The sequence below is a fragment of the Lycorma delicatula genome, chromosome 4 (assembly GCF_047948215.1).
Source record: "Lycorma delicatula isolate Av1 chromosome 4, ASM4794821v1, whole genome shotgun sequence".
Classification (NCBI taxonomy): domain Eukaryota; kingdom Metazoa; phylum Arthropoda; class Insecta; order Hemiptera; family Fulgoridae; genus Lycorma; species Lycorma delicatula.
The window spans coordinates 184,394,382-184,405,279 of NC_134458.1; the positions used below are offsets into that span (position 1 = coordinate 184,394,382).

A 10,898-nucleotide genomic window follows, 5' to 3' on the forward strand; every position below is an offset into this window, starting at 1 on the left:
TAAAATAAATAATATAAAACAGGATATGCTTAAAAAACTGGCAAGTATTGGAAAATAATACTTTTTTCAATTATTTTAAAAATTTTTACCAAATTATAAATAACTGCTAACAGCTTACTGTTTCTTAATTTTTAAAGTATTATTGTTCATTTTTTAGGTTTTTTCTCTGTGGGTTTTACTCCCTTTAATGTTAATCAACTGATCTATTTTTATAGGCAATAAAATATTACATAACTTTCTTAGAGTTTTTGTTAATTCTTTAGTTTTTATTGATTAATCAATCTGAAGATTGATTGATTAATTTATTATGGTAGTTATATATTATATATTTATCAGACACTAAAAAAGATTCAATTTTACTTGGAAAAAATTTCTTCTCAATTAACGAGTATGCTGCTGTGGAATTGAGAGTTGCTGAGCATGTGAACCGGGCAACTGGCGTTTCAAATAGGATGCTCGGGAAAGCGTACTGATAAGGTGGCAGGAAATGTGGGAAACATCAACAGTGGGAAGGTGGATTTTCTGCATTCTTCCAGACACAGGAAGGTGGACCTTCTGCATTCCCCAAACATAAGAAGGTAGGTCTAATGGGAGCATGGGGAAACTAATTTCTAGTTGACCCAAATCCTGATGGGCCACAATGCATTCAACAGTTATCTGTTTCACTGGAAGAAGAGTGTTCCTACAGAACAGTGTTTCACCGACGTGTTCCTACTGTGAGTGTGAGGATACAGTAGGACACACCTTCTTCATATGCAGAAGGTGGGTGGATGAGAGATCCTGATGCTGTGCGGAAGTTGATCAGCCGGATGTAAGCAATCTACTGGAGTTAATTCTGGCCAATGAGACTTCTTCAGAGGCAGTCTCCACCTTAACAGAAACCATCCTGAGGATAAAGATGGCTGAAGAACATCAGTAAGGATAATCATCAGCAGTGTGGTTGGTGATGGGGCAGCATGGTTAAGAAGGCAATTGGGAGCCTCCTGGGGTCATCATTGGTACTGACATGCCCAGGACTCCCCAACCCAACTTGAGAAGACCTGCAGGCGATACAGCAGCCTGTGAATTATACCATAAGGCAGGTATCTGGCCTGCTGTACTAAAGGGGAAGTTGTTTTTATTGGTTCCCTGTACTATGCGGGAAACCCCACATACCCAGTAGTGGTGGAGTTATGAACTTTAGCCCTACTATAAGTAATCTCTATGAAATATATAAATTGACTTCCATAATTATTTGGAAAATTGAAAAATAATTAATTCAAGTTATTTGTATCCAGATTTATCTACATTTTTTTTTTTTACCGAAAGTCTAAATAGATTTATACATTTTTTAATTTAGATTTTTATAAAAATATTTTAAATAAAATTCATAAAAAATTCCTACTCTTTAAAATCTTGGTAAAAAATTCAATTTAGTTCTTCACTTCTTACTAGTGGAAAACTTAGTAATTATGGAAACCAAAGAGTGAATTACTTTTTATTAAAGTACATTATTACTTCAAAGTGTTGATCATGAGATCCCCAAGACATGTCTTTGGCTCCTGCCTTTCTTAATTTTTATAAAAATCTTCCTCAAAATATTATACCTTTTGTTATTGCTCTCTTCACAGATGAGAGAAATACATCTAATTACTATAGAGGATTAGAAAATTATTTGTTAGCAGTTCAGAAAATCATTTATAAGATTGTCTGTAAATATCTTATTTTAAATACAGAGAAAACTGTTGTAATATTCTTCTTGGTTATTCTCAAGTATTAATATTTTTATTTCAGGCTCGTTGTATAAACGTGTATTGTTTACTGATTTTTATTTTTGGGAACCAAACTGATTTTGTTTGTAAACAAGATCAAGATGCTTTATTATAAAGCATCCTCTTAATAAATCACTAAGATTATCATCACTATTAATTGATGATAATCAATTAGATCTTAATTATAGATATTACATCTTAGAACTACCTGTAAAAGGTCACAACTTTTCAGGATAAGCTTAAGAGGAAATAAGTTAAGGTTAGGATCACTAGGATTAAAGTAGTTAGTACTGAAGAGATACTGTATATTTAGTTAGGCATAAATATGATAATAATATTTAACACTATAGGATATAAAAAAGTGGATGGATGAAGGAGTAGATGGTGTAATATATTTTAGTCTTGGAAGCAACATGAAGAGTACTTTGCTTTCTGAGGAAAAAAGAACAGCATTTATGAATGCTTTTAAAAGTTTTCCGAAAATGAACATTATCTGGTAATTTACTTGGGCAACCTAAAAATGTGTTAGTAAAAAAATGGCTACCCCCAACAGGATATTCTAGGTATGATTGCATAATTTAGAATTGTTAAAAATTATTAAAAAAATCATTAAAGATAATATTTTAAAAATTATTTTTACTAATTAAATTGAATAAAATTTAAATGTTATTGCTAAATAATTAAATTTGAGATACAAAAGTATAAAAACCGTTTACCACCAAGAGTGCAGAATTTAATAATGCTTCTTACCTTATTCTTATTATTTTTTAATAGCGGTTTCAAGGTTTTCCCTCATCATCAGTTAAACTTTTCTTTTTTTTCTCAAATCATACATTAAATCAAACATTAAAATTGTGTGGCTATCCACATAATAAAAAAAATTTAATTTTTTACTTTTTTTTTGTCTTCAGTCATTTGACTGGTTTGATGCAGCTCTCCAAGTTTCCCTATCTAGTGCCAGTCGTTTCACTTCAGTATACCCTCTACATCCTACATCCCTAACAATTTGTTTTACATATTCCAAACGTGGCCTGCCTACACAATTTTTTCCTTCTACCTGTCCTTCCAATATTAAAGCGACTATTCCAGGATGCCTTAGTATGTGGCCTATAAGTCTGTCTCTTCTTTTAACTATATTTTTCCAAATGCTTCTTTCTTCATCTATTTGCCGCAATACCTCTTCATTTGTCACTTTATCCACCCATCTTATTTTTAACATTCTCCTGTAGCACCACATTTCAAAAGCTTCTAATCTTTTCTTCTCAGATACTCCGATTGTCCAAGCTTCACTTCCATATAAAGCGACGCTCCAAACATATACTTTCAAAAATGTTTTCCTGACATTTAAATTAATTTTTGATGTAAACAAATTATATTTCTTACTGAAGGCTCGTTTTGCTTGTGCTATTCGGCATTTTATATCGCTCCTGCTTTATCCATCGTTAGTAATTCTACTTTCCAAATAACAAAATTCTTCTACCTCCATAATTTTTCACATTCAGTGGTCCATCTTTGCTATTTCTACTACATTTCATTACTTTTGTTTTGTTCTTGTTTATTTTCATGCGATAGTTCTTGCATAGGACTTCATCTATGCCGATTTTTTACTTATATTTTTTAATATTTTAACTACATATTTTTATATGTTGTAATTTTTATTGCTTGAATTTAATGTATGATTTGAAAAGAAAAAAGAAAAGTTTAACTGATGATGAAGGAAAACCTTGAAAGCGCTATTAAAAAATAATAAGCATAAGGTAAGAAACATTATAAAATTCTGTACTCTTGGTAGTAAACAGTTTTTATACTTTTGTCTTTGAGTTATTAGTACATAGGGGAATATGGACAAATACAATAACAAAAGAATTGTTTTTGCTAAGTTAATATATAAATATATATATTTGAACATAAGACTATGCTGTGTTATTTGTATTTTTAACAAATAATACTTTACACTCAAATCTTTTGCGAGTTTTTGAAATTAATAATTTTCTCCAAACAATGACTTATACTAAAACAAAGGCTTCTGTATTAGCTATACCACTGTTTGCTGACCAAGATTTTAATTCTATAAAGTTGCAACAATCTGGTGCAGGAATTGCTTTAGAATTTAATGATATCACTTTAGCTGTTCTAGAACATGCAATAAATGAGATACTGACTAATGATAGGTAAGCTTTGTGGTAATTATTCATTGTATTTCATTATAATTATAAATATTAAATCACTTATATCATAAACTAATATAGGCAAACAAATAATCTGCTCTGATTGATTTATAGATTACATAAATCATGTCAGTAATGGGCAGGTATGCAACTCCACGGATAAAAAATGAAACTGCCCAGCATTTGTCTGAATGAATAAAGGACAACTATAATAAAACATTGATCAGAGCAGTGTTGTCAAAATACACAATTACTTATAGAATAAGAGATGGAAGTAGCTAAACTTCATATCAGTAATTTAAATTATAAATATATGGAATAAAAATAGTAAATTAAATATAAGAAGATACAAAATAAATAACAATTTATAAATTGTTAATGAAAATGGTTTTGACCCTTATTTAATATATGTGCTGTTCCACATACCAATTCACATGTTTCAAGGTTATGTGGGATATTAATGAAAAAAAATTATTTTTGTGATTTAAATTAAATGCCACTTGTAGAAAACTGTAATTTAATTTCAGCAACCAGAATCATTCTACGAATAACATTCCAGTACAAGTTCAAGATTTACATTAATTAATAATAAATTTTCTGTGTTGCAAGTATTCTGGTTTATTAAGTTGAAAAGTTCTGTTTTCTTAAGATTTTCAGATAAAAAAAAAAAAACTGGAATTCCACACAGAACTGTATGGTCTCTTGTTATTTCCTAATAATGCTAACTGTATTTATTTATTTTATTACAGTGCTGACTTTTAACTTATATTACCCTTAACAAAAGGGTTGGCAATAGAGTTTTTAAGTCTTACTCTAATCATTTTTAAGTGATTCATTTTATAAATCCTAACTATATTCTTATTAAGATTTGACTGTAGGCCTGGTACATCTCAAAATTAGAAACTGTTGATTATGGTAACTTCTTATCCAACTAGTAGTATCTACTGTATTTTTTAATATACTCTTTAACAAAATATTATTAATGCAAATAACTGATTATCTTTTCACTAATAAGCACAACCCAAGAATATACAAATTCAACAGCTGTGACTGCTCAAAGTACTACATTGGACAGACTGATCGCACCTTTACCTACTGATATGACAAACACATACGTATTAAAAACAATTGAATCAAATTTTGCAAATCATCTCATAGAAACAGGATGTATAAACAAAAATATTAACTTCAATGAGTAAATTGTATACATATCACTTGATTTCAGCACATCTGAATAATATGAAATTTACAAATACTCATAAAATTTGACGACACTTATTAAATGAATAAACACTACATAGATTGAATTAGAGGTTTCCTTACCTTTTAAGGACATGTGCTATTATCAACAGACCTATTGGTAACTGTAAAATAGGTGGTGCTAATTAGCCAAATATCCTACTGTAAGTTCTAGTATTTTGAAAGTAAGTTATTTAATATCCAATAAATTTTAAGTGTTATCATGTTTCGTCATGCTGTTCAACAGAATAAAAATATTGTAATTTAACTGCTAGAAGCAGCCATTGCGTCATAATCTGGAAAACAAGGAACTTGATCAGGTGCATATTTGTAAAAGAAAAAAAAAAATACTAATAATTAACTGAAGATGTATGAAAATTTAATTTAAAAAAAGAATTTTTTCCTTTATGTGTCAAGAGTTATTTTTACAGAAATACATTATTATATGATCTTAAACCAACATCCAGTGAACAAACAAAAAAATGAAACACTGCCCTCACTGGTTATTGTGGAGGGTCGTAAGAAGAAACAAATTGCAATCTTGGTAGGGCTGGTGCTATATAAACTCAATGAGATGTGACAAGCAGTGTTCTACTTGTGCCACAGTCAATTTTATTCAAATGTTTGGCTGACTTCCATGAACTTTATATCATTTGAGTGTTTGCTTCTGCTGTGAGTCAATGAAACTTTTGAGTGATTAACTGTTTGGTGTTTAACATTATTTGGTAGGTTTTAAATGCCACAGTATGCAAACCACTCCTCTGAAATAATTGCCATAGAAAATACATGTTATTTTCTGTTTTGCCATTTCATAAATATTTATAAAAACCTTACTATAGGGTACTAGCATGTTGTGATGTAACCAATTTCTTCCATTGTTGACATTGATGAGTTTTTTTATTATTTTACCTACGTATTTATGTAAATCTATTAATATATATGTTTAAGAACCAGCATAACATTTCCCAGAAAAACTTTTCATCAAATGTTTGAAATTTCTAAACAAAGAAATCTTCATATATATTAAGAATGTTGCTTACATAATAATATTATTTTTTCATATCATTTTTTAATATTATTTTTACATAATAATATTATTATTAAGTTTTATAAACTTTTGGCGTTATTAGCCCCCCAAAAAATGGCAACAGAATGAGAAAGCTGTCTCCACTCTTATTTAACTTAAATTAACAGATTAGTTTAATGAACAATTATGAAAATTTCCCTATGGAAGATTTACAAGTGATGTAAAGAAATAAGAAGGTAATAAGAAATGCAGTTTACCATCTTATTCAGTTACCATAGTTACTGTTTCTATAGTAATACTAATAGTGTAAATATGTGTTTATCTTACACATCTGTGAAATTCTGATTTTTTAATTCTGATCAGATTTAAAATTTTTCTCATGTTTTAAAATTAACTTCTCATTATCAAAGACAAATTGTGAGCTGTAACTGGATTTAAACCTGCAATTAATGTGGATAAATAAAAAGCTAATTTCACTCTGTTTCAGTTACAGAATAAATATGAAGAAATTTAATAAAATTAACAAGGATAAATCAAAACAAGCTGTAGAGGAAGCAATAGTGTGGATAAAATATGTATTACGTCACAGTGGACTTGCACAATTATGTTCAGAATGTGAAAATCTTAAATGGTATGAAGAATATATTTTAGATGTGCTTGAGGGAATGATAATAATTATTGTTTCATTATGTGCAGTAATATTTATTACAGCAAAGATAATTACCAAGTTCTTAAAAAAAATAATAAAATAAAAAAAATTAAACTGTCAGGTATGTTAGCTTACTGAAATGTGATTTAAATTTAATGATTTGAAATAAATAAGAGTTTAAATAGTTATTCTAGAAATGTTTCTGAATTATTGAAATAATTTTTAATTTGTATGTCAAATAAAATACCTTACACAACGAAGTATTCAATAAAACTTTGTTTTTTATCACGTTTAGAATGTATTATTTAATAACAATAGTATAAAATCAAATAAAAAAATTTGTGTATAAGTATTTTGGGTTATACAAATAGCTGTTAATGTGAGAGTAAGATGTTTTGTATTTTATATATAAAAAAGACTGAAAGTAAAACTCAGCAATCCACCACAATACATAATCTAATAATATTTCTTACCTTATTACTTCTTCATCGTATATCAAAAGCACTTTTAACGGTTTTCCCTCAAGGTCAGTTGATCAAAAAATTAAAATTAAAATTAATTTTTTAATGAGTGTAAAAAAAATAATTCATTCAAAAATTAAAATTATTGTATTTATAGTGTAAAATATGCAGTTAACAATTAAAATTAAATATTAAAAATTAAACATTCTGAATAACATCAAATCTATTTTTTAATTTCTTATACATGCCTGTATGTATACAGTATTGTATGTAGTGGCTGGCAACAGGCATGTATAGGAAATTTAAAAAAATTAAAAAACTTGATGTTATTAAGAATGTTTAAGTTTTAATTTAATTTTTTGACTGAATATTTTACACTATATATGCGATAATTTTAATTTCTTAATGTTTCATTTTTTAATGTGTAATTTTAAAGTTTTTAATTTTTTGATCAAATAACGATGAGCGAAAATACTTGAAAGTGCTTCTGATATACAAATGAAGTAATAATAAGGTAAGAAATATTAAATTCTGTACTGTGGTGAATTACTGAGTTTTACTTTGTCTTTAATATAATTAGTACAGAGGAAGATACGAAAAACAACAAAGGAAGAATTGATTTTACTAAATTAATAAATATATATACATTATTTTTTATTTACTCTGTTCATTAATCAGTTTAGCACTGAATATTATTCAAAAGTTAATTTGTCTCAGATGTTTACTATTTATAAAACATTTTGTATATTTTATAACATCATGTTTAGAGGTATGTTTTCATGAAGTAAAAGTACACTTTTGTTGTTTATTTTACAATAAACAAAACATTTTTTTTCTTTTTTGTTAATTTTGTCAAACAAATTCTTTCATAGGTTATAATCTTTAAAGTGTTGGAGCTGTATGATCCTGGATAATCAGTTGGCTGCAGTCTTTCTTCTAATTACACAGATTTTAAACCACATCCAAAGAATGTATAATACACTTGATACACAGTCTTCAGAATTAAATATTGATATGATACTGCATTAAAACTCAGCTAACACTGAATACCAGTACTAAACAAATGAAACACCATTTACGTAGTGTAAATGTATATACAATTCTTCCAAAATCAAAGTAAATTCCTAAAATTAGGCTTGAAATCCTAAAAGAGCAAGCTTTCAATAGTACCCTTCCCATTGAGCTGATTTTCACACAGGGAGTTAAATAAGTGAGAAGAAATACTTGGCGGCTCATAGAACAAAGCTACCCTAACTGGTAATGGCGTAGTGAAGATTTACAAAATAGATGTCGTATAATTTAAAAAAAATGTTGGGTATAGCTTTTTAATGTATAAAATTAGTATTTACTTCAGTACTTTTTAATTAACGTCTTACAAACTAAAATGTTATTTTCCACTGATTTTATCTACTATCGTCACAAATTGCTTTAATATAATTTCATATCTTTATTATTTTCAATTATAAATATGGGCTTTAAATAAGGTGTTCTAATGGTTTGTTGATCCATTATAGGCAATGCTGGGAAGTTCCTTTAGTATCTGTAGAAATAAAATTTACATTATTACCTAACCTGTTTTGTTAGTTTTGAAAATAGAGTAAATAATTGTTCTTTCTCTAAACTTTCTCACATGGATTTTTTCACATACTACATCACATGATTAAAAAATGCCTAATTCAATACATAAAAACATTACACAACATAAATAGGTAGCTTTATTTTCCTTAGTCTACATTCAGTGATTAATCTGATCAATATTAGCTCTTAAATAATTACATGGTCTTTCTGAAATCAAACTGGTCTTTGTGAAGTATATTTTTCACATAAAATTTTGATTTGGTTTTCTAGTCTATAGTTTCTAGCTTATCCTCCATAGTTTGTAGCTGTACAGAGTAATGTATACTGCATAGTCCTCTTGTTGATGTACCCACATGCTCTTTTTACATCATCCAAAAGCTAGCCTTTTTTCTTGGATCCTTGTAATAGATTTTATCTTTTTCTTTCTCTTACTTCTTGTATAATCTATTTATGTATTACTATGAGTAATTTCATAGTAAGAAATAGATATCAACAGTAATCAAACTAATGTTAATATGTTGATGCATTTTTATCCTATATTAATCATTTGTTGTATTTCTTTTTACATTGTTCTTTTACTGATTTTTAAATAATTTTAACCAAATTTATTAAACTAAGTGTTTTTAAATTCATCACATAATACATAATAAAAATCCTAGTAAGTACAGATATGTACTGTATTTACAATAATAAATAAAGCCTAAAAAAGTGAATACATCTACAGTTTCCTGTTCAATCTACTTAACTGAATCCTTTTGATACAGGTTATTACTGAAAATTTATTTCAATTTCTTACGTGGTTTAATAAGAAATACTTATTTCAATACTAGAATACCTTTTTTAATATAAAATATTATGTTATAATAGTAATAAACTACATTTTTTAATGTAACACTCAATTTATCAAGCTCTGATTGTGTCCTTTGTTTACTCTCTTAAGCTCTCAAAGCTTTGTCACTTGTTTCAAATAAACCAAAATATTCATATGCTTCACTTAAGTATGGACATTATGGTGGATGAGAGGCATCATGAAATCAAAACCACTTAAATCAGCTTCAGATAACCACAATTGCAAATCTTCTCCCTGCATTGCATAACTCCATTTCTCAGCTTGTAAAAACATGTCCATGCAGGACATATCCTGAGATTTTGGCCAAGACCACAATCAGCCATAACTTAATCAGCCATAACTTAGGCTCTTTTCAACTTTAATTTCAGCTTTCTATTTGTCTTCCCTGTATAATGCACCACTTTCTAACTAAGCACTGAATCTTTCTAGATTTGAAATTGGCTACCTCTATTTGTAACCATATAATGAGTGGTGCAGGCTAGTTTACTGCTGAAGTTTTTCATCCTCAACTGTTCTCTTTCAAATAAAGAATGGGATGAAACATCTCAATGTATTATTCATCAAATACAGGTGTTGGTTTCAAACATCTAGTGCAATTTGCATCTTCTTAGTGTATAGAGAACCATTCCACTCTGAGGCTTAATTTTTCTGCTATTGAAAAGCCGCTGTAAGAGTTGGGGTTCAAAGCAATCTGGATTTTACTTCTGACGAATATCCTGCAAGCTTCTTGATGACTTTTCTCTTTAACAAGAAGTTACAAGTAGTGTTATATAATGGAAATAATCTAGTTTAACACAGCTCTAATTTTTTTGATTGTTACTACTGAACTTGAAAACATTTACACCCATTTATAGGACAACAATAATAATTGTACTTTGATTTATGCATGTTTAATTTATTAACGTTTTCATGTTTTATTAGTTATAATTCATTATTACGTGAATAGTACTAATAATTCAATGAAGCTTGCAAAAACAAAAATTTTAATTTAGGTGTATTTTTAAACTAAAAAACTCTTTAACTAGTGCTTGCATGTATATTGTATCCATAATTATACTAAATTAGATGTGCAGTTATTATTGAACAGTTCTTTTTTGTACAATATCTAGAATTTTTTAATTCTTTTTTTTTGTAAGATTGTTTTCATTGTTGATTGTATTACTGTTTTTAACACT

General features: G+C 28.1%; 1 protein-coding gene across 1 annotated transcript; it reads left to right on the forward strand.

Moving 5' to 3' along the window:
• The first annotated feature begins 3,752 nt into the window (after positions 1 to 3,752).
• LOC142322768 (UDP-glucuronosyltransferase 1A5-like) lies at positions 3,753 to 10,669 on the forward strand. Its single transcript, XM_075361843.1, has 3 exons — positions 3,753 to 3,922; positions 6,673 to 6,816; positions 10,645 to 10,669. The coding sequence occupies exons 1-3, from the start codon at positions 3,753 to 3,755 to the stop codon at positions 10,667 to 10,669; spliced, it is 339 nt and encodes a 112-aa protein (XP_075217958.1).
• The last annotated feature ends 229 nt before the right edge of the window (positions 10,670 to 10,898 follow it).

Bases quoted from the DNA above. Each gene is read 5' to 3' on its own strand.
- LOC142322768 (XM_075361843.1), top strand. From the start codon at position 3,753: ATGACTTATACTAAAACAAAGGCTTCTGTATTAGCTATACCACTGTTT. The intron at 3,923-6,672 runs GTAAGCTTTGTG...ACTCTGTTTCAG, and splicing joins GAGATACTGACTAATGATAG to TTACAGAATAAATATGAAGA. The intron at 6,817-10,644 runs GTATGAAGAATA...ATGTTTTATTAG, and splicing joins GAATGTGAAAATCTTAAATG to TTATAATTCATTATTACGTG.